Here is a 24,069-nt window from a genome sequence, read left to right on the forward strand (position 1 = left end):
CAGCAGAGAAATCTTCTGGCACTTTAAAGACTAACTGATTTATTACATCATAAACATTTGTGTTTATGCGGCAATAGATCTGTTAGTCATAGGGGTTTCACAAGCTTCTTTTTGTTTCTGCTGTAATGCAACTACTCCTCTTCTGCAGTCATCTGGGATAAACTTTGTCAGGCTAAAAATAAAAGCCATTGGAACTGTGGCACCAAAGTGTTTGTTTTACCTCTTAACAGCTTCTAGAAAAGTGTGAGAATCACTCTCTGTTTCTCAAAATAAGTATACATCAGTGGGCAGTGCTATGTGCAGTAAGAAACATTTCATCTCAAAATAATAAGATTTCATTTCTTTTTTCATTTTAAAACTCTTTTTAAAATGACTGGTTATTCCTTTTTAAAAAGAAAAGAAAACGATAAATCTCAGTAAATCAGTCTTCCACAAACACTGGAGTTAGGGGCACAAGACCCCCATGAAAGTGGAAAAAATGTGAATGAAAAAAACACGATTATTATTTTTACCTGAGAAGACATCTCTCAAGGAATTTCTAGGTCCTTCCCACTGAAGTTGACCACAGAGCCATACTAAAGGGCCTAGAGATTTCTAGAGAGAACATTTAAATTAGATCTGCAAAAGTCAAACCTACAAATGTGAAGGGCTTGATTGTATTATGGATGCTACACAACTTCAAGGCAATCTATACTTATATTTAGAATTTTACACCTATCTTAATTTGCTTCAGGTATAATACTAGCAGACTTATGAAGCAAAACACAAGGAATTTGTACAGGAATCTGAAAACGTAAGGGATTATAATCTGTCAAAGGACATGGAACTGGAGGGGCTTAAAACTACAAAATAAAGTGTGGAGGGCCCCTTGTAGCAGCATTTTGGACTTGGTTTTGGACCTCTTTAAAGACAGAAGAGTTTGTAAGATCATCCATTTTTCTTGGGAGTTTTCTGCCATAGGAGTGGCTATTCATCTTGAATAACTAATGGACCTGCATGACTAGTGGTTTGAGTGTCAGACTAGGACTCCAGGAGTCCAAGATTTCAATCTCTTCGCCTCCAAGTGAGGAAATGACAAACCTTCACTGAACAAATCTTGGCCAAAAATGCAGTTATAGGATTAGGGAACCTCAGGGTCATTATAAATCAGAAATTACTTGAAGGTAAACATCATACATATATGTTTTTTTTCTGAAGGAAAGCTGATTATCAGGACCAGCTTCCGTCAATCTGGCATTACCAATCCTAGGCAATTCCTGACAGTGTGCTGTGTATTAGACAGGCAGTGCCATAGGCAAGGAAGTGAAGATTGCTGAACTTCCTTGAGAAGAACAGAAAGAGTTAAAAACAGATTAATGCCCACTAGTCAGTCACATGCATAACAGCAGATCACTCCAATGCCAAAAAGTATTTTAAATACATAAACAAAATAACATATCAGTATTTAGCCCTATTTTAACTTCTAAAATTATTTAACATTTTAGTCTGCTTGGATTTTTTTGCTTTAAATTGTTTTAACTTGTTAGTACTGGTTTTATCTGTATGTGTCCCCTGAGATCTTTTGATAGACAGCAGGATATTAGCCATTAAAAATAGGATAAATTTAACAATAGAAGAAAAAGGCCTTAGACTGATTCTTACCCAGCACATAGATCTTTGTGCCTCGCAGGAAGGATGTAGCAGCATATCTCGGTGTTGGCATGGTGGCCAATGATACCCAAATGTCCTTTAGCATGTCATAATGCTGCATATAATTGTGTGGGCGCAGATCTGCTCCCATTCCACCTGCTGCATAGATCCTGTAATCTGGAAAAGACAGGAAGAGAGAGGTAACCAAACTTCAAATACAAAATTAACTTCTGGTCTATCTCTGCTATATCTTAGTAGTCTAAGAAGAGGTCCCTTCAAATGTTACTCCAATGGGAAATTGGGTACTGAGGCCCTTTTATCTGAGGCCCCAGATAAAAAGTAAAATACAGGGTCAATATCAACTTGAAAATAAGAGAATCTGACTGCATCCTTCCTCAAAGCAGAGGTGGGAAATATATATGGTCTTCTGGCCATATATGACTATCCTAGGTGGCCTCCTACCTCCTCCCCATCCCTGGCAATTGATGGCAACAATGGAGCTGAAATGGGCAATTGTAGCCCCAGAAGCCTATGTAGGAACTGTCCATTTTAATGCTGTTACCTTCACCAGTTGTCTTGAAGTGGAACAGATAAGAGCTCAGAATCTCTCCAGATGTCCACCCTCATCCTATACATAACTGCATTTTTAATCATGAAAAGCAGAGTATATGTCCTTGCTAAAGACAAATACTGAACAATATACACATCTGCTTTAGATAATATGATGATGTACAGTGAAAAATGGGAATCTTGTGGCTATAAAAATACCCTTGGACTATAGCTCCCATCATTCCTCAATGTTAGCTATGTTGACTGACAATCACACCAATTGCAGTTCAACATCATTTCAACTGCAGGGACATTGTTAACACAACTTTGCATCCATTTTTTTCTGAAAGATGCTCACATTCATTTTGGCTATATTAATAGTATATGGAATTTATCTGTCGTGCAAGAATAATGGTTTCTTTGGGCATGGAGAATAGTCAAGAGAATAATAGGAGTGTACCATTCCAACACAGCCTTCAAAAGATCCATCGATTCTATTTGAAGTGGAAGAGGCTCAGGGTTTCAAAAGCAGCTCTACAAGAAAGAGCTGCAGTTAAGGAGGTGGAGTGCTTTACAAGAGATATACAGCTTTTTGGACAATGACCTTCACTTTCTCCGTTCTTGTGTCCTGCTCTAGCTAAGCCTTTCAATTTGTCTCATGCACTAGAAAGCACTGGTTCTTTTGTCCTTCAACAATGAGTAAAGCCATTCTGCAAACAAAACACAACAATCAAGCTGTCCTATATATTTGGCAGGAATACAGAACATGTCTGCCTTTTCTTGCTTTTAAAAAAAAAGTAAGCAGAGAGAGGTCAGTGAAACAGATGGTGCACAGCAATTATGAGACAGATTTCACAGCTAGTCCTAGACTAGACTGTTTAAAATTGCCTGACCTCACCTCTAGCAATTCAGAGATGGTCATTCCAACACCTCGGGCACAAGGGTCAAAGCCAGGCCATAATCACAGTGTAGGAGAAATTGGCTGATAGCTGTCTCTGAAGGAGCAATGTACTTGACCCCATCAATCAAATTGCTTAGAAAGAATACACAGGGGTTGTAAATACTTCACTAAAAGCCAATATCATGTTGTCACGGGCTTTTTTGTAAAATAATCTCTCTTGCCTTTCACTGTCACGGAGATCCCCATCGAAGCTTCCCTCAAGGAGTTGCGTTTCTTCCACTTGCCCTCATCTATGTTGTACATCTCCACAATCTTCAAGGGCATCTGGTTAGCGCCAACTCCTCCAATCACCATGATTCTCTTGCCCAATGTAGCTATAGCTACTCCAGCCCTGGCTGTGGGCATTGGGGGAAGAGAATTCCACTGGTTGGCTTCAGGAGAGTATACTTCAAAACAGTCCATGGGGGTGCCATTGTCATTACAGCCCCCAATGGCAAAAACTTGGCCCCCAGCTTCAACCAGGGAGCAATAGACTCTTGGGCTAGACAAGGGTGCAAGAGTTTTCCACTGAAAATCCTTGATGCTTGGCACTTCCATCTCAGGGACAAGATGACATCTGCAAGGCAGTCTATTTATACTGCAACAAAGCAAAACAAAAGACAGAACAAAGTCATTCCAAAAAAAGAAAAAGAAACTAGAAACAAAGAGTTTGAGTATTCAGAAAACCAAACAAGCAATGCATCTTTGTTCTCATGGCCTTCAACAAGAATATATTATTTAAGCCTTTCCCAACCCAATGCCTTCCAGATGTGTGAGGGTGTAATATCCATTATTCCTATTCAAGATAGCCAATGGCACACACAATCAGGATAATGGGAACGACAGTACTAAATTATGGAAGATGCTAGGTTAAGGACAGGCTGGTCTGTCTGTTCCACATATTCACAAAGCGGTGTTCATACCTTTCCTTGTATCCTCCATTTCTGCATCTCCTGGATCTTGTTCCTAAATAAACAAATCAGGTTAGTCACACTCTACTTTCTGACATTCATACATATCAGATCCTTCCCTGCTCAAAAGATTATCCTTCTGAAAACTTTATTTCCTTTACAAATCCCACAGTCTGTCTATACCATGCTGCACAAGCAATAGCTACATCCTCCCCATTCCCTATAGCCTGCCTCTGTCTTATGCAGCAGAGTCTGAGCTGTAAGTGCGCTAGAGAACAGCCCATTAGTTAGGACACAGTCAGAGTCACAAGCACCTATCACAAGCCAAGGGATTATTTTTGCTCTCTTGCTCTGAACAGATGACAAGTATGTAGATGAGAGGAGTAGATGCAGGAAACTAGAGCACCGCGTTGTCCAGAGGGAAGCAGCTGCTGCACTCTCCCCCTCATAAATATAAGCAGATCCAGACAGAAAAGCTCACAGAGTCATTACAGAACCAAGGTATTGTTTTTCTGCTTCTCTTTTTCAGTAACTTATTCCTAATGTATATGTTGTCATGCAAATGGGCCAAATGAAAGATTTTACACATAATACTGGACAACAGTGTTGTACACTGTAAACATGTTTTGTTATAGTGGAGGACTCTGGTTCATTCCCATGGCTGCCACAAGGATAGTTCCAGCCCCACAAGCTGTTTAATGTTGATATGCAATTGTTAGGTAAGGACACCAAAAGTATCCTGATGGCACTTTGTTCCTCCTTGTCATTGGAGCAGTGCAGGTGCTGGACTAGTGTTGGCATGTCATACAGAGTAGATAAAGGCCAGTTAACTTAGGCTGTATCCTGATAAGTCAGAAGATCTGTGGAGTGGCAATTCTCAGGTCTTCAAATTGGGCAAGCAATGTGATATAGATTGACAAGAACTGTCAAGAAGAGGATATGAAATATAGTGTCAGTGCAGAGTTCTATGGATTCCATGGTTTGCCAAAATGACCAATGAGTGGGCCCTACAGTGAATAAAGCCAGAACACTCCCCAGAAAACAAAATAGCCAAACTAAGCCTACCACACCTTGGCCATATCATGAGACAACCGATCCTATCACATGGCCACCAGAGTTGCTCTACTCTGTTGGGCGACATGGGGAACCCAGTGGCCCACATCTCACTTAACCTGGCTCCAGCTGAGAGTGAAGCGTGAAGCATGCATGGAGTGCATGGCTTCCCTCTATGTCCAATGGCAACACAGGAAGCCCGGTTGCCATGGTGGCGGCATGCGCCGGCTCTGCCCTCCTTCACCCACGGAGCCACGCCAGCATCATTTGATGGGAGCCAGCAGGCTCTGTAGGTGACCTGGGCTAAACCAATGCATGCTGCTGATTTTAGCCTCTTGTGAAAAGGTCCAACATGACTCATTAGAAAAGGCAATAATGCTTTGTAAAGAGGGAGGTGGTAGGAAAAAACGAAGATCATATTACAGGTGAATAGACTCAATCACTTAAGCCACAGCTCTGAGTGTGTAGAACGTAAGCAGAACTGCTGATGACAAGAGTGTCTTGGAAGTCTCTCAATCACAGGGTCAGTATAAGTCAAAGCAGACACAATGACAATTTAACAAAAACAATACATTTGGCTGCCCTTGAAGGTGGTGGCACAAATGTACTACACTCTCAATAGATTGCTGACAGGAATATCCCACAGAAACCATACGTCAACTGTAAAGGTTTTATGCTGTTTGCCAGTATGCTTCTGGTCTGAATTCAAGGTGTTGGTGATGACATTTAAGCCTAGGACATAAATATGTGAAAGAATGCCTCTCCCTATATACATTTGCCAATGAATTAAAATATGTTGGAGGAGCAATATATTGTGATCATGTGTAAGAAGTTGCCCAACCTAGTTATGAAAAGAGATCACTTTAAAGGGCCAAAGTGGCAGTGATTCTTACTTTGTTCCAGCTCCACATTTAAATGTGTTTATAAAAAAAGGCATAAGGATCTTGATCAAATAGTAAAATGGTTTTAAGACAGTTCTCACTGTTTGAATGATTGTTTTAATTTTGTTTTTTTATGCTACTTGGAGGTCTTATAAGGTAGAATAGAAATGTTAAACAAACAAATTAATATTGCATGATCATTTCCACCTCAAGTAGCATCTGCTTGCCAACACTAGATAATTTCTGATTCACATACCAAACACACAGCATTACCCACAAACAATTCAGCAGGAGAAGGAAATAATGCCCCTCTGTCACATTAAATCATGGAGGCAAGTAGGAAAGCAGGTCGTCTTGGAATAAATTCAGGTTTACTTAAATCTTACAATTTGATTTTGTAATAATTCAATAGTATCCTGGCCTGCCTTGAATACCATTCTGGGGAGAAAAGTAAGGTCATGATGGCACAAACAAACCAGTATAAGTTTTCCCTCTCAACTTTTAAACTTACAGGTGTTGGCAGAAGTAATGGCAGAAGATAACTCTGAAATAAAAGTGATCCTTGAATGATTTAAAACAAGGTGTTGTTGCAAGGTCACTTAAGAGAATGCAGCATAGTAACTATCTTTTGTTCACACTGAAAACTGTGGTTGAAAAGAGAGGTCAGAAACATAAAGAATGTTAACTAACAGCTGGATGGATATAAGAAATCTTCCTGTAGCCCAGGCTTCTTGTTGGTTAAGTCTGTTTAGCTTTTTTCTGTCATTTGTAGCCAAGTTAAAAAAAAATGCTCAGCTTTCACTTAGCAAATTCAATCATTCAGCTACTTATGCTAAGTGTATCAAAAGTATGGAGAATTGAGCTTGGAAATAAGTATGTATTAATAATTACAAATGTGTAATTCACTTTCCTAATAACAAAGATTAAGGGTGCATATATGCTGTAGAAAGAGCCGTGGTGGTGCAGCGGGTTAAACTACTGAGCTGCTGAACTTGCTGACCAAATGGTTGGCGGTTAGAATCCAGGGAGCGGGGTGAGTTCCTGCTGTCAGCCCCAGCTTCTGCCAACCTAGCAGTTCGAAAACATGCAAATGTGAGTAGATCAATACCTTTCCAACTCTCCATTGGAAAGGTAACAGCGCTCCATGCAGTCATGCTGGCCACATGACCTTGGAGACGTCTATGGACAACGCCAGCTCTCCAGCTTAGAAATAGAGTTGAGCACCAACCCCCAGAGTCGGACACAACTAGACTTAATGTCAGGGGAAAACCTTTACTTTTACCTTATATGCTGTAGAACAAATATAGCTTGACACTAGTTTAACTGCCATAAGTAAATTGGAGCTGTAGTTTTTAAAGGCCCTCAGTCTTCTCTGACAAAATGTATTGGTGCTTCACTAAACTGGCAGGATATTATTTATTTTATTTTATTTTGCAGATGTCTGTTTCTGCTTTGTTGCTGCTTGGGAGGGAGTCTGGTACATTTACAGATGTAAATCCTAAATTATTTTGTCCTCATGTGAAGATCAAAAAAAAATCTCAAGTGTATTCTCCTATATTTGAATGTTCAAAAGTGTTGCTGAAGAATTATTGTGCATAACAAAACACATTTTGTGCAAAAAAAAGGTCTGTTTTCTTCTGCACAAAATAGTCTTCTTACTCATGAAACACTGTTTTTTGCAATTTTCTCCAAAAGATTACTCCTCTGCAATACCTTGAGATAGCCAATATCAGGAAAAATTGTACAAAATTCTAGCGGGTCTTCTATTTTAAACCTTGGAATGAATCATAATGAATATTATTTCCATCCAGATTACATTAGCCTTTTTATTGCATGTTAAATTACTTATACAATAACTAACCATTTACTATCCTGCAGTAGCCACTCAGCCTGTCTAAATACCCCGAAGGCACCAGATTCCGTCTGATCTTGAAAACTAATCAATGTTAAATAAGATACAGTGTTCCCTCACTTATCGCTGGGGTTAGGTTCCAGGATCACCCACAATAAGTGAAAATCCATGAAGTAGGGACACTATATTTTAATGTTTATACATTATTTTAGTAGTTATACACTATTTTAAGTCTTTCTTAACCAATCGTGTGTTGATAAATCGCCTCCTTCTCCTCTTGTTGCCACTTGGGCTCTTTTTCTCTCCCTTTGGCTTCTCCTTCCTCCCTTCCTTAGACTGTAAATTGTATTTTTTATGATTTATAATAGTCTTTTAGAGTTTATTGAAAAACCGCAAAACAGCAAATCCGTGAAAAGTGAACCATGAAGTAGTGAGGGAACACTGTACTACAGAGGAAGGAATTGGTAAACCCCTTCTGAGTTTTTCTTGCCTAAGAAAAACCCAATGAAATGTATGGGGTTGCCCATAAACTGACAATTGAAGCTATTAATTGAAGAGGCATAGAGAGAGAGAAAGCAGCCACTTGGAAAGCTGATGATATGTTCATGTAAGTGTTTGGAAAGATGATGTTTATGTTCTACCAGAGTAATGGTGAGAAATTTGCCTCAGGTTTGGTGCACATGCTTGTTGGTTTGAGGATGATAGCAATTGCTGGTAGTTTACCTACAAGAGTTGCATGAATACTGTCATAGCACATAACAAAACATACATCTGGATTAAGCTAGTGTAATTTATGAGCATGCCAAAAAAATCTCATTTCCCACTGAGGTTGCATTTGATATGGTACATTTCTGGCCTTTGCCATGATGGTGTGTTTTTTATGGCTTGTCACTTGTCAGGGGCTGAAAACATACCCAGGGACTTAAGAGTTTGCACAGCCGAGAGCTGTGATCGTATTTATTTGTTTCTGGATAACAGCAGCTGATGGAGCACCACAATTCATCTCACTGAGATGAAAAGAAAGAAAACATCCCATTTGTTTTACGATGGCCATGTAGGGGGCATATTTTATCTGCTTTTAATAGAGAAGTGATAAATCACAGACATAATTTTATAATGCAGAGCTGCCTTGTTTACTCTAAGATGGTAGTTGTTGTTGTGTGAGGGGAGGTTGCACAATCTTCTTCACAGAAATGTTATTTTCTGCAAAGGACATGCATTTTCTGTAGAAAAATTAACATCTCTACACATAAAATATTGTTTTCTTCACTACACCCAACATTTAATTTTTTTGCAGAACACCTCCACAACTGCAAATAGTTGTATACATATTTTCATTGCAGAATTACAGCTCTGCTGAATCAGGCCAATAGCCCATCTAGTTCAGCCTCTTATCTTTAACAAGTAGAACAACTGCTCACTTTACAGAGATAGTTTAAAGATGGAGATTTTTGGCTTTTATCCTGAGCCACTTTGTAGTGTGGGTTATCAATACAGAACTGGTGTAGAGGAAGCTCCCTGTAAAAACAATTCCTTCGTGAAAATGGATCTGCATCTCTCCAAAATTTGAGTTCTGGCATCAGTAGTATTTCTCTCTTGCACAAATCAGCCAGCCAATGCAGTTTAATTTAGTTTGTGTGTCTGACATTTTCTGACCTCACATCAAATTGAACAGTTCCCCTGCCATGACAACCACTACAAAAAGAAAGCTGACTACCTTCATTTTTCACACTTGGAAAATACCATGTGGGATAATATAAATGTTTCAAGTGTAGGGCAAGATTAAAATAGGTCTTCAGATGATCAGGAATGTCTTCATAGCTTGAAAGTAATCAGAGAAAAGTCTAACATATTTGTCCCTTTTCTTTCTAGGACATCTTGATTTCCTCAGAGCTTCTGAGAGCTCTTGCCTGTGCACTATGTTTCCATGTTTCTCTTTTAATGACTGTGTTTCCTGTCTAAGATATGACAAGATTTCTGCTTATTTCTTCCCGGCACCAGCTGCCCCTGTACCATTTATTTACAAAGCTGAGACATTTTACTTTTTTGAAATATGATGCTCAGAATTTTCCCATTAGCACAGTAGAAGTCCAAAAAGTAACTTTTCAAAGCTCTGGTCAGGTGTGAAGAAGCCCTTGGCAGAGTTTCTTTTGGAGGGCCTCCAAATACACAATATTCAAATGAATATCTAAGAACTACTTTGATTCACTGTTTTAAATGTCCATCATGACCTGGGTGCAACATCAATCCAGGGCTTTGTGGAATAGTAAACAACTGCAGAAATAATGCTTGTAAATATATGAATCTCAGAAGTAAAAGGTGAGACTCCCTGATGAGGGGCAAACTGCACAGTTTGAGGCAATTTTCTTCACATTAATGTTATTTTCTGTATAGGGTATACATTTCCAGTTACAGAATCATAGAGATGGAAAACACCACCTGAGCCATCTAGTCCAACCCCCTGCCATGCAGGAAAAGCACAATCAAAGCACCCCTGACAGATGATCATCCAGCATCTGTTTAAAAACCTCCACAGAAGGAGCTTCCACCACACTGCAAGGCAGAGAGTTCCACTACTGAGCAGCTCTTACAGTCAGGAAGTTTTTCCTAATGTTCAGTCAAAATCTCCTTTCCTGTCATTTGCAACCTTTGCTCTGCATCCTAGTTTCCAGGGCAGCAGAAAACAAGCTTGCACCTCTTCCTTTAAAATATTTAAACATTGTGGTCATGTCTCCTCTCAACCTTCTCTTCTGCAGGCTAAACATACCCAGTTCTTTAAGCTGCTCCTCATAGTATACAGACCCTTGATCATTTTAGTCATCCCCCTCTGGACACGTTCCAGCTTGTCAATATCCCTCTTGAAATGTGGAATTGGACACAGTATTCTAGGTGAGGTCTTACCAAAGCAGAATATTGTTTTCTTTGCAACACCCAACATTTAGATTTTGTGCAAAATAATTTCAGAATTGTGAATAGCTGTGAAAATTGTACAATTTCCTTTGCAGACAATGACTGCAGAATTACAACCCTACTAAATCAGACCAAAGAGCCCATCTAATTCAGCTCCTTATATTTAACAGCAGAACTCAGAAAAATTATCTTGTGGACTACAATTTCAAGAATCCTCTAGCGAGGACTGCCAACAGACCCAACCACTCAGTGCAAGGAATGAAGAGGAACAGAGCTACAGACTGAGTCTCCCTTGCCAGAAATGCTTGGGACCAGCCACTTTTTGGGTTTTTTTTTAGAATACCTGTATTTGTACATACTTATCTGAATGAGGAATGGGAGCAAAGAGTGGTAGTCATATATTCAGCATTTGCCAAACCCCCTTTAGGGAACCCCATTCTACCAATGTAGAAACATAATAGGGGAAAGTGAAGAAGGAACAAAATCACTTACATATAGACCCTGGCAAAAAAAAAAATATGCCTCAGATACTTTTCTGGCTGTCAGCACATTTTCTGCCCTTTAGCAAAACCCTGGAAAAGAAGAGGAAAATCAGCCCACTGTGAGTCTTTGTCATTCCCTCTGGGCTAGATACAGATGGTGGCTGATAGGGTCACTATATGCTTCCCTTACAGCCCATCCCCAGGGTGCTCACCCTGCCACATACCACTGTGGGTTGGGTGGAAGTCGAGTGTGAAAGTGTGTGTGGCATCTGCTTTTTACAGGGGCCTTGTCTGGATCCTAGGGTTCTGGCAGTTACCAGAGGTGAGAGATTCTGTTGCTGGATCTGGCTATATCCATATCTGCTAGCCATCATTATTGTAAAACATATTTAGAATCAGAGGATGTATGCTTTTTGAATGCAGATTATTAGAAATAGACAGAAAAATCATATTGACTGCATGTTCTCCATCTGGACTCTTCATAGGCAACTTGTTGGCCACTATAGGAAAGAGGAGGGTAGTCTATTCTTTTGTTAATTGTCTATGGAGAAACAGAATGATACAATGACCAGGAGTGGCCCCCACTAAAGCTGTTCACAGAATTTATACGAGCAGCCCTGACATAGTTGTTATCCACTTGCAACCCTCTTGAATTTTCCAATTGCTTGTCCTTCTTCTTTTTTCCTTGTTACCATAGAGAACATGTTGAAGGAGGGAAATCCTTCTGACTCATAGTGGTGATAGGATATGCCAAAAGGAAACCTCAGCCATTTTTCTTCCTGAAGCAAAGGACAAGATGCTGCACCAAACTTGATGTACAAAAGCAAAGTGGAATGCATCTCACTACAGCCCTGGTGATGTGACAGTGACTTCCACACCCCTTCAGAGAAATGGGCAAGATTAGGAGGTTCGTGGCATGCTTTAGGAAAGATGCTGCTCTATATTCCAATAGAATATCATGGTCCCCAGAGTTCAGGGTAAAGTTCACCACCATTGTTGCCCCCAACATTTGCTTCCAGATGCAATAGCCTCATTGTGTTTATGACACCATCCTAAATACTTTTGGGAAAATAAAATATAATCAATTCTGCTAGTGGCTGTACAATTCTGTGTCCGTGTTTTCATTTTGTCTTCTTTGCAGTAATCATTTGATTTTGTGCTCTTCTTAGCCTTCATTGGATTGGAAGGAAATCTGAAGGAAAGTGTTGCACAAATCCAATTAGTACAAATTAACTACTTTAAAGGAGAAGTGTAGTTGATTTCCAACTGTTTACCCTTCTAGCACAAGTTGATATCTGACACTGGGCATCTGTAAAGAAGTAGAAATAATTGGAAATGGCAATGCTAGAGATTCAAAGCAAGGCTGAGAGTCTTCCAGATAATAAGAAAGTGAGTAGTGGTGGTTGTCATTCAATTGTTATGGTTTTTTTTTAAACTCTATGTGGGAAAAGCATCTAGACCTCTAAAATGAAGAATAGGTGGGCACTTCTTCACCCTGGATAACATGTCTTTTCTGAATGAATGCCTGGAGGAGGTAATAGGCTGAATGAGGAAAAACAAATTGAAACTGAATCCAGACAAACCAGAGGTGTTTGCCATCAAGGTCTTAATTTGGGGGTGGAGGTGTGTCAACCAGTTTTAGATGGTGTTACTCTCCCCCTGACTGTGCCTGATTGGGAGCTTGGGAGCGCTCCTGGATCCGTTCCTCCAAATGGCAGCCTAGGTAGATGTGATGGTCAGGAATGCTTATTATCAGCTTTGGCTGATACGCCAGCTGCGCCCCTTCCTGGATGTGGAAGGTAGAAAGCGGCCAGGCTTGCAAGCAGCAAGGCTATTCAGTGCTACTCAACCTGGCCAACCAAGATTTCCCCTAGGTGAAAAATCCCCAGGCTTTGAAGCCATGAGGCTACTCCGTCCCATTCAACCTGGCCTAGCATGGATGCCCTATGTAGAAAGCAGCCAGGCTTTGAATCAGCGAGGCTATTCAGTGCAATTCAACCTGGCCAAACAATGATTCCCCTACAAAGGAATTAGCCAGGCTTCAAAGCAGCTCTTTGATTGAGGGTGCTACTCCAGCTACTCCAGAAAACAGCCAGGCTTTGAGGCTGCAAGGCTATTCACTGCTATTCCACCTGGCCAACAAATGATTCCCATAAGCCACAGCAACGTGTGGCCGGGCAAAGCTAGTTGTTGTTCTTGTTGTTGTTGTTGTTATTATTATTATTATTATTATTATTATTATTATTATTATTATTATTATTATTATTATGTGTCCAATCACTTTAATTTTACACTGTAGATACACCCTGTGTCATATATAATGTGGAAGAGGAAAATCATCTGGATGCAGACAATCATTCTCTTTCCAAGCTGCCCTTCATTGCTTGTTGATATATAACTTTGGAATTAACTAAACTGTATTACTGCAATCAAGAATTAAACACACAGTTTGAATCTCATAATCTAAGCCCTGTAATTCCCCAACCTTTGAGAGTTTAACAAATACAATAATTAATATTGAAAAATCCAAAGAACTAGGCTTTGGGTAAAAAAAAAAAAAGAAACAGCTGGGAAGTTAAAAATGTTAGCTCTTTATCACTGTCTTATATTTAATTAATTAACAACTTAATCACTTAATTCTGGGATTAAGTTAATACTAAAATTCCTATTTAGATCAATTGCTTTAGTTAAAATATGAATTTAATTAAATTACCCATTTAAGTTAGAAAATTTGCAACAGTTCAAAATGGCATTGATCTTGATTTTTAGTTCCTATCTCTGCTATCAGATTAAAGGATAAAAAGACATCTGCCTGAGGCCTACAATACCCTTTTCTTGCCAGTCAGGAAAACAACTCCTACCTAAATAGATTTACAATCTGACATAGTTTGGAAACTTTGCACATTGTCACATATGTAGTACAGTAGAGTCTCACTTATCCAACACTCGCTTATCCAACGTTCTGGATTATCCAACGCATTTTTGTAGTCAATGTTTTCAATACATAGTGATATTTTGGTGCTAAATTCGTAAATACAGTAATTACTACATAGCATTACTGTGTATTGAACTACTTTTTCTGTCAAATTTGTTGTATAACATGATGTTTTGGTGCTTAATTTGTAAAATCATAACCTAATTTGATGTTTAATAGGCTTTTCCTTAATCTCTCCTTATTATCCAACATATTCGCTTATCCAATGTTCTGCCGGCCCGTTTACGTTGGATAAGCGAGACTCTACTGTAATTTATCAAGACTATAGTGATCCAAATACTGAGCTCAAGCGTTTGGCTGTCAAGCAAGCGCCAGGTCTAACGAAGGAGTCCTGCCATTATACTTTCCACATTTCTTCATATCTCTATATTCTTTTCTTTTGGATGGGATGTGATCTGATTAATTGTGAAATAACTTCTAGAATTGGCTTGATAATCTCTAAAAATACAGTTCTCACGAAAGAGGGAAGACACTTCACGATAACAACAAATCCGCCTTGAGTCCTTTTAGGTGAGAAAGGCGGGATAGAAATGATGTAAATAAATAAATAAATTCTTATATTTTCAATTTCTTCTCTGAATCTTGATGTCACAAACACAAAAAGGATCAGCCACATTACAATTCATTTTGGGGACTATTCAGACATGTTTGTGAAACATGTTCCAGAATGTCATATCTTGTTCTTTGACATTTAGAAGCCATTTGGTATGCAATGAACAGTATTGTATTCTTCCCTTTATAAATACAGCCTCACTTGTTTAGATGATGTACCTTAAGCGATAGTGTGCAGATTTTAAAAATAAGCTTATATCTCATTCTAGTGTCCAGAAATGTGAAACTTTACCACAGTCTGCCTGCCAGTTTCTAATGCATCAAGACCTCAAGTTTTGACACTACCAAAAAATAATAATAACTCCCCAAACGGACCCACAACCTTCTTTTCACAGTAACATTGATGATGAATCTTACCCCATAATTTAGGCTCAGAGAGAAGCTATTCTCAAGGCAAAGCATAAATGCACAAACAGATACACACTGCAAGAGAATGTAACTTAATGACCTCTAAAGAACATATTTTTATCGAGCTGCCAAAAAAAATATTAAAAAAAATTCAAGATGGCTTTATATGTTCAATTTGAAGAAGGAACTATATATTCCGGCAAAAACAATGTACAGCAAGTTTCACCCAAGAAAGTCCAAATTTCTCCATACAGCCAGTCTCCGTTTCTCTCTTCTTCCCTACACACCCACTCTCCAAGTCTGCTGGTATATTACTCACATACATCTGTGATGGCTGTTCTCTGGAGGATGCCGTCCTTTCTAAGTGGGAAGTAAGCCCCAAGGAAATGCAGACTGTACGCTGGTAAAGGAAATGAATCACACCACTGCGCAAATCCAACTCTCCTAATATTCACTTTTCGTTATATAGGAGCTCAGCTACTATCGGAGGCGGAGGAATCCCCATCTGCTGGGGTGACCTGTATTTTCTCAGTGCTTAGACTAGAGGCAGCTAGAGGAGGAGGAGTGAGTGTGTGTGTGTGCATACATGCACTGGATTACAAGAGCTAGAAAAAGCCTTTTATGGTTCCCATGCTTACACAGGAAGTTTTCCAATAGACTCTCACTTGGCAAATTGCAGAAAACTGGCAGGAGGGGGCTCAGTTGGGAATGCAAGGCAGAGATGGGTGAAAATATCCAAAACACTGATGATGTAACTAGGAAGGGTTTCAAAATTCACAGTACTTTACGCACAGTGTCTCCAGATGACACTTGCATTGATATCAGCTTCTATCAACCACTTTGGTTCAATGTCCTCACTGCGAAAGAACATGCAGATCTAGAACAAGTCTCTACAGCCACCTACGAACCCACCGCCAAGACCCTACACTTGGAAGGCAATCATACTCGACCACGAGGGATTGCCTATGATGATGATCAGGTAAACCCATTTCTAACATCCAGCTGTGTCCTATTTCTTCTCCTGCCCCACACATGCAGCAGTAGTTCTGGCAGCTCTGCATTCAGATAGCACCAAAACTACTCACTTAAGCATCACAAGTGCTTTTGTACCCAATGGAGCCTCCATCACAAAGAAGCGCCGTGAATTACTGTTTCTTAATAGCAACAGAGTTATGAAGATAAGGATAAATGACAACTGGAAAAAATTAAGTTTTTGCTTCCTATTAACAATAAATAATTATACAGCCAGCATTAGGAAGACACAGTTAGATTGCAACTTCTATCATTACTCTCTATTGGCTGTATTTATTTATTTATTTATTAAATTTATATCCCACCCTTCTCACACCGAAGGGGACTCAGAGCGGACTGACTACTATTAGGTAGGACTCACAGAAGTTACAGTCCAATGTAAGGAGATTTGCACATTTCCTACTCCTACCATATATAACCATACTTGCTTACTTCTTTGGCTTCAGCACATAGACTGAGAATGACTAAAAATGACTTAGCTATAGGTCACCGACATGTTCTTTTCACACTGCCTTTTTGAGGGTCCTGTGAAATGCTCAGTTCATCTTGGGGCTGCTAAACTATGCTGGGCCATAATACTATGTAGAAACAGAAGGCAGGATCCAGAAACACTGTACCAGGATGCCAGGCTTTCCCTGAGGTTACAGGTAGGCTTACACATATACATATTACACATTCTTGACATCTGCAAAGAAAAGATGCACTAGTCATTCCACAATTTAGGTAACACAGAAATATGTGTATGTTAACTTTTCAGCTATTTTTGATAGCCTTTTTTTTTTTTAAAAAAAAGAGAGGTTTGAACATGCTATCTTGATATGAAGTATGTGGATGGCTGTCAATCAAAGTAACCTCTTTCAATTCAAGACCCAAATTTCAGAAGTGAGTGGTGTTGAAGGATAAAAAAGTGAAGCTCAAAATGCCAGCTTGTTTTTGCTGAAAAGCCTGATGTAGCAGAATCATTTCAACTTCTTTATAATGGAAGAAAGATCACACAAATATTAGGAAACCACACAACAATGTTATTGCAACAAAGAAGCCATGTGAGTTGGACAGATCTTCATGCAAGTATCTGCTTTGGTTATAGATGAAGCAAGTAATTGGTCACAACAAAACAATATCAATATAATGGTTTAAAGACTGAAAGGGGAAAGTAGTCATTTTAAATTTTTATTTATTCCTTTTTCCTCTTCTGTTTAAGGAATAATCCTGTACCTCATTAGTCCAGACAGCCAACTGCATAAAACCCTATTTTCTATGCCACAAAATGTGTTCAGTTGCATATTTAAACAACATCTGGATGCTGGAAGTCGCAATCCAAAAAGTCTGTTTTCCAGTACTCTGGAATGTAACCTCCATTCCTGTTGGTGGAGTCGTCTCTTCCTGAAAATTATGCAGAAACCTTTCCCTACTACCACAGTGTGGTTGTAATAGCCTTCTCCCCAATACTAGATAGCAGAAATAACTAAATAATCATAGGAAATGTGGGTACTTTCATTATCCGGGCAGAGGCCACAACGAGGCGCTAGAGAGAGAAGGATATTCCATTTTACGGGCATGAAGGGTGGGTTGAAAGAGGAAAATTATTTCCCCCTGTTTACCTGTTATTCTTCCCATCCATGTCCCTGTTGTGAAAACAACCTTAATTTATAACATGGAAAGTGAGGAGGGGGAATAACCAGCAAAAACAGGGGAAATGGTTTTCCTCCTTCGACTCCCCACCCCCATCCCCGCTGTAAAATGGACTCTCCCTCTCTCTCTACCACCCCCTTGTGGCCTCCACCTGGATAATGGAACAATAACAAAAAGTGTTTAAAAATTATTCATCATACGTGATTGATAGCAAAGACTTAATGGCAGTTGCTCAAATTATTCATACAGTTTGCATTTAGAGTTAATGGGAAAATGTTGAATCATATTTTATAAAAATATTAGCTCACATTTCTCATTAAGGGAATTATATGCAGCCAACTTTATTAAAACCTGTCAGCGTTTGTAGGTGGTTCTGAATGAATGCAAATAGATTTCATGGCAAGCTGAAATCTGAAGTTTGAGAGCAGGAACCCAAGAAGGGATGCTGTTTTTAAGTTGTTCACTGATGAAGCTGCCTCCTGCTAATCTATTCACTTTTCTAGTAGGCAAGCTGGGCAATTTTCTGCATGGCATTTATGTAGAAGAATCCACACAACGAGGGTTTGAAGAGTGTGGCAGAGAAAGGGCCGTGATCCAGAAAGCCCCTGCTTCAAATGTCAGCTCTGCTATAAACTTATCAGTGTAGATGGGATGGTAAAGCCATCCAGGCTTTAGTCTGAACTTTAGAAAATCTAGAATAAATTCAAAATGGGTTTATTGTTCCATTGGCACAGAAGACATCAGCCAAACTCCAACCTAGATCATGGCACATTGACATCCACAAGTACCCCTGTCTCTCACTCAATATAATAATAATAATAAATTAAATCAACAACAACTTGCTGTATTTTTATGACACCCAGAGTTACTCCCAGAGGACTCTTTGCCTCTGCCTAATACTGCCCTTGAAACTGACTTACTACCTTACATTACTTTTAGTTATTCATTGTTTACTTATTAAATGAATAAATCTCACCTTCTGCCTACCAGGAGCTCTGGTGATACACAATTAAAATATCATAAAATAATAACATCATAAAAACAGGAAACACAGCAGCAAAAGCATAGACCAACTTTGGCAAAAACCATAGAAAATAAATGTCTCATCATTTCATTATCCTGCATCTTAGTCACGTCAAAATGAAAAGATAGGGAGCTCTTCCAATCTTACCTTGAATGAACTTAGGACCTGTTTCATGCCTTCTGTAGTACAGTGGTTATAGTGTGGGACTAAAGCTAAGGAGGGTGATCACTTCACAGATGACTTCACTAATTTTCTCTTAGCCTTGTTGTTGTTGTTGTTGTTGTTGTTGTTGTTAACTGCCATTAAATCAACTCTGATTTATGGCAAACCTATGAATGAGAATTCCCCAGAGCCTAAATGCCTTAAAGCACCAGATCCCATCTGATCTTGGAAGCTAAGCAAGGTCAATGCTGGCTAGTATTTGCAAAGACGCCCATCAATGAATACCAGGTGTTATAGGGCAGATTTGAGAGGGAACTGGCAAAACCACCCTGAAGTATTCCTTTTCTAAGAAAAGCCTATGAAATTCATGGTGTCACTATGAATCAACAGGTGACTTGAAGCCACATACACAGGGTCATGAATGAATCAATGAATGAGAAACCTTCAGGTCATCGTTGAAGACATAAAATGCCTTCCTTGACTGAGTCTACCAACTACAATGTTGTCTTTTCCTTTTCCTCAATTGCCGAAATGTTATCTTGTCTACACTGGCCCCAGAACCCAGACTCACCACAAACAGACTACTGGCTGTCTTTATAACACGCCGCAGCTTCCAGAAAGTATCCTGGTTTTGGTACGTGGCTTGGGGTTGGGAACTTTGTCCCACGTTGAGCAAAGTCAGGCAATGTTCTGGAGTGTGCTTGAAGCTCTGGCATATCCTGGGACTTCAAGGGAGTTTTGGCAACTGCATTTGGTCTGATTCGGCCCAATTCACTGTCCAGACATCAGGCTAACCAAACATTCCCTTGGCCTCATCTGAAGCCATTCGCCAACCAAAGAAATGTAGAAAAAATACATTTCTATTCTCAGGAGTGATAGTTTTGCCTTACAGCAAGGTACAGCATCCCGCTGCATCTTGTTTCCCACCCAGAAAACAAGGCATGCATTTCCAGGCTCTACAGATTTGTTATTGTTTTTTGTGTATGTTTGCATACAATATTGGTAAACATCTGGCCAGAAAGTGCAACAAAACTCTACTGATGCAGTCCTGTACCTCAACTTGGCCCTTGTGGGAAACTGCTTTAATGGCCAAGACTTTATCATATGGAATCCTGGAATGTTTAGTTTGGTGAGGTACTTAGAATTTTGTGCCAGAAAAGATCTAGAGCTATATTTCCAGGGAGTTTACTAGAGCTCTCAAGGAGAAGGTTCTATGTATCTCACCAATCCCAGGATTCTGTAGGATATTAAAGTGTTAGCAAACAAATATAAGACTGTAGCATGAAATAAATATTAGAAAAATTAATAGCTATTTAGGTTTTTAAAACTCTGATATAAGAGATGTGTGTTCTAGAGTAGAAATAAAAATGACAATTTTGAAAGAGATACCGGAGGATGCCTGCCATAGATGTGGGCGAAACATCAGGAGAGAATGCTTCTGGAACATACAGCCTGGAAAACTTACAACACCACACTGGAAAATAATGTTTTTCAATAACAACAAGGCAGAGTTTAGGTTTAGCACAGCAAATGCACAGTAATCACTTCAAAGTGTAATTTATGCTAGCTTCCAGTGCAGAGTGACAGCCATCATCTGTGGTCACGTGTGTATTCATTCTGTAATTTCTTTCTTCCCACTCTGACATCCAAAGATTATTTCCCAAGTGGTTTAGGAGTGTGAAAAGAGGGACAGCCAGAATTTTATTGAAATGATTTTTGAAATGATTTTCAAAAATTTACAAATGAATATAATTTTTCTGTACTTAGAATGGGAAACATTAGAGATTGTTTCTGCAAATGTCAGACAAACCAAAACTAAGCAGACTGATCCACCCAGATTCAACACTTTAAAATCTGAACTTTATTTTTTGTGTATTCAGCCATGTAATGCCCACAGAGTTAATGTCGTCTCTTCCCTTTTGGGAAAATACTTGGCAGGCAGGTATAACATGCCCCTCTCCATAGCCTCACTGTTTAATTTACCTGATGGAGATGGGAGAGATTTCATTTCAATTTGGTTTCTGACAAATTCAACCAAACATGCAAATTCCTTTTTATGTATCACTGAACAAACATATTCTTGAAACTTCTCCATCTGTGAAGTTAATGATGGATTTACTAAGAGGTCAGAGGCGATAAACAATTGCCACCATGCAGTTACAAAGCTGTTGGAGGCAACTTTCATCTTCTTTTTTTTTTAGAGCTAGTGAGTCTTACATGGAAGAGGCTATGTAGGTTTAATGCAGCTTTGTTTGTAAGACTGAAGCAAAGCATCAGAAATGTGGAAGCTAATAAACAAGATGATTGTAGTTGTTCCATACCAGAGCAACCTGCAGTCCCCTATCAGCTATTTTAATCTGCTAACTATCCAAGGGGAGGATTTAATTTGCATATAAATCGAATGTTTTCAAATGGAATGAATGTAATGTTAAAATGCTAATTAAAGCTTCATTTATACACTAAAAAGAAATGAAAACAAACCTTCTGGCTCTATTTGAGCATAATAGACGAAATAGCTCCTGTCTTTCACTCCTGTTCATTACGAACTGTTGCAAAGATTTGAAGAGATCTGAAATCATGTACAGAACTTTTGAGCGAGTTTGTTATTCTGTACTTTCAAGTCATTTCCAATTTATGGTGACCCTAAGGGGTTTTATTTGCAAGATCCTTTACTTCCTTGCAGATGGCCAATTCTCTCACCCCAGAAGCGACCCAGGTTGCTCCTGACACGAATTTTTTTTTGCAAGATTTGTTCACAGGAGGTTTGCCATTGTTTTCCTCTGAAGTCCCGCAAAAGGTTTCCACAGCTGACCATATAATCCACATTAAAGGTAAAAGTTTCCTCTGCCGTTAAGTCCAGTCATGTCTGACTCTGGGGGTTGGTGCTCATCTCCATTTCTAAGGCAAAGAGCCGCCGTTGTCCGTAGACACCTCCAAGGTCATGTGGCCGGCATGACTGCATGGAGCGCCACTACCTTCCCAACAGAGCGGTACCTATTGATCTATTCACATTGGCATGTTTTCGAACTGCTAGGTTGGCAGAAGCTGGAGCTAACAGCGGTCGCTCCCGGAGTTTGAACCTGGGACCTTTTGGTCTGCAAGTTCAGCAGCTCAGCACTTTAACACACTTTGCAACCGGGGCTCCTATAATCCACATTATCAAAGCAAATAATGCAGACTGCTTTCAATTGGATTATATGATTCTACACTGCCACATAATCCAGTTCAAAGCAGATAATCTGGATGTTATTTGGCAGTGTTATTTGGGATTGTAGTCAAACACCTGAACCACTACACTAACTCTCCATGAGTATGTAGATTATCAAATTCACACTGAAATTGATGAGAAACATCTTGTAGGCACAATATGTACACAATAGAGTAGTGTATCTCAAACCATCTGATGTAGGAAGCTAGCCATTTTCTTTTCCTATGTGCCAGGAACAGGTTCTGTATTTGTGCCCACTGTTTACAAATATTTCTTTTTTTTCCCCTTGGGAACTCACCAGAGAAGAGCAGCCAATGGCTCACAGATAGATTATGGTCCATAGTCCACCACTTTGAGTAGAATTGCACTACAGCTCTCAGAACAGCTAACAAAACGTTAAATTAGAGTACTTATATTGAGAGTTTACTAGTTACATTTACATGCTTTTCTTCCAATAAGGTTAAGGTGGCACACAGGCCTCTCCTCCCCCCCCCCTCTCTCTTCACAAAAATCTTTTGAAATAGATCAGTCTGAGAGAGAATGACTGGCTCAGGGCCCTTCCAGGCAAGACCTATATACCAGGATCTGATCCCAGGTATTCTGTTTATCTGCGAACCCATATAATCCAGTTTAAAGCAGAAAATCTGGGATCAGATCCTCAGATATAGGGCCTATTTGGAAGAGCTCTTAGATCACCCAGCTCCACTGAAGACTTGAACCATCAGTTCTCAAGTTCTTATCCAACACTCTAACCACCATATTATGCTAACTTCAATTGAAACATGTGTAAATAGTGTTGAAGATTAATATCCTAATTTTCTATGTGAAAATCTTTTATTTATGCAAAATCTAAGTTGTTTTTCTATTTGAAATTCAAGACAGATTTGGTTCCAGTAAACAGGCCAAGTTAAAGGTAGTCTTTTTTGGATCATCCCATCCTTTAGAATCAATATTAATATTCCACCGGCCTGCTGCTTAAAATGAAAACATACCAAAAGTTAAGATTAAAACAAAGCCTAACTATAGAAGGATATAAGAATTAGATCAATAATAGTATAGCACTAAAACAGAAAACCAGTGATATAAAACAAGCAGTTCTGAAATGTCTGCAGGAATAGAAAAATCTTGACCGTAAAAGGGAGCCAGTTTTGGAAGGGAGTTCCAGAGTGTAGGACCAGCCACAGAGAAGGTCCTCTCCCATGTTTCCACAACATGCCTTCTCCACCCTTTTGAGATTTAAAACCCACTTTTAAGCCAAGCTTGAACAATAGTACTTTTAATTCTTTTTTAAAACTGTCTCTCCCATGTTCTCCTACGGAAAATAGTGGACATATCACAGTTGCAACCCATTCAGGCTTGGATAAATCTCAGAATTTCAAGCACCAGTGCACTTTACATTATCTGGACAACAACAATGAAAAAAAAATGTTGTAGAAAGGATTCAGGCCCAAGTTATTCAATTTTACAAATGTGGAGAGATTAATATGTTTTGTTATCGGTAAAATCTCCTCTCATATGAATAGATACAGACCTGTATTTTGTTGGTCATAAAAAGAATAGACTCATGCAGTCAATTGTTGGATTGTAGATTAATACAAAGATACACTCCAGCTGTGTAGTGGGTCAAGAAATTAAGAATAAGATTCAGACCACAGTATATGGTTGTTTCACCAAATTCCCATCACAGTACACAAACAAAATAGTTTTGAGTTCATCTTTATCCAGGATTTTTAAAGGACAGGGAGCAATTGAAGAACTGGGACTGTTACATCAGACTTAAACTTTTCTTCTGACAGATTTGTCAGGAAAACAAAAAACTAGTTTTTGGAACTTGGAAAGCAAAAGACAA

At 39.2% G+C, this 24,069-nt stretch overlaps 1 protein-coding gene and 1 long non-coding RNA gene across 5 annotated transcripts in view; one reads left to right on the forward strand and one right to left on the reverse strand.

Annotated features, from left to right (window-relative positions):
- The window catches only part of klhdc8a (kelch domain containing 8A), a 37,892-nt gene that overhangs the window by 12,463 nt on the left and 1,360 nt on the right, over nucleotides 1-24,069 (reverse strand). Inside the window, exons 1-4 of one of the 4 annotated variants that reach the window (XM_008109605.3) lie at nucleotides 15,486-15,710; nucleotides 4,042-4,084; nucleotides 3,301-3,716; nucleotides 1,642-1,806 (exon numbers count right to left, since the gene is read on the reverse strand). In XM_008109605.3, the coding sequence (XP_008107812.1) occupies nucleotides 1,642-1,806; nucleotides 3,301-3,676 (541 nt within the window). In that variant the 5' untranslated portion in view covers nucleotides 3,677-3,716; nucleotides 4,042-4,084; nucleotides 15,486-15,710. Of the gene's footprint in view, nucleotides 1-1,641; nucleotides 1,807-3,300; nucleotides 3,717-4,041; nucleotides 4,316-15,481; nucleotides 15,711-24,069 lie in introns of those variants that run through there. The other 3 variants (XM_008109604.3, XM_008109603.3, XM_062978568.1) reach the window with 3 other exon arrangements.
- On the forward strand, nucleotides 4,333-12,297 carry LOC134298422 (uncharacterized). The gene is made up of 2 exons (XR_010005501.1): nucleotides 4,333-4,530; nucleotides 11,905-12,297. It is a non-coding gene; the product is annotated as an uncharacterized LOC134298422 (long non-coding RNA).

This window comes from Anolis carolinensis, chromosome 4 (genome assembly GCF_035594765.1).
Source record: "Anolis carolinensis isolate JA03-04 chromosome 4, rAnoCar3.1.pri, whole genome shotgun sequence".
In the NCBI taxonomy this organism is placed as follows: domain Eukaryota; kingdom Metazoa; phylum Chordata; class Lepidosauria; order Squamata; family Dactyloidae; genus Anolis; species Anolis carolinensis.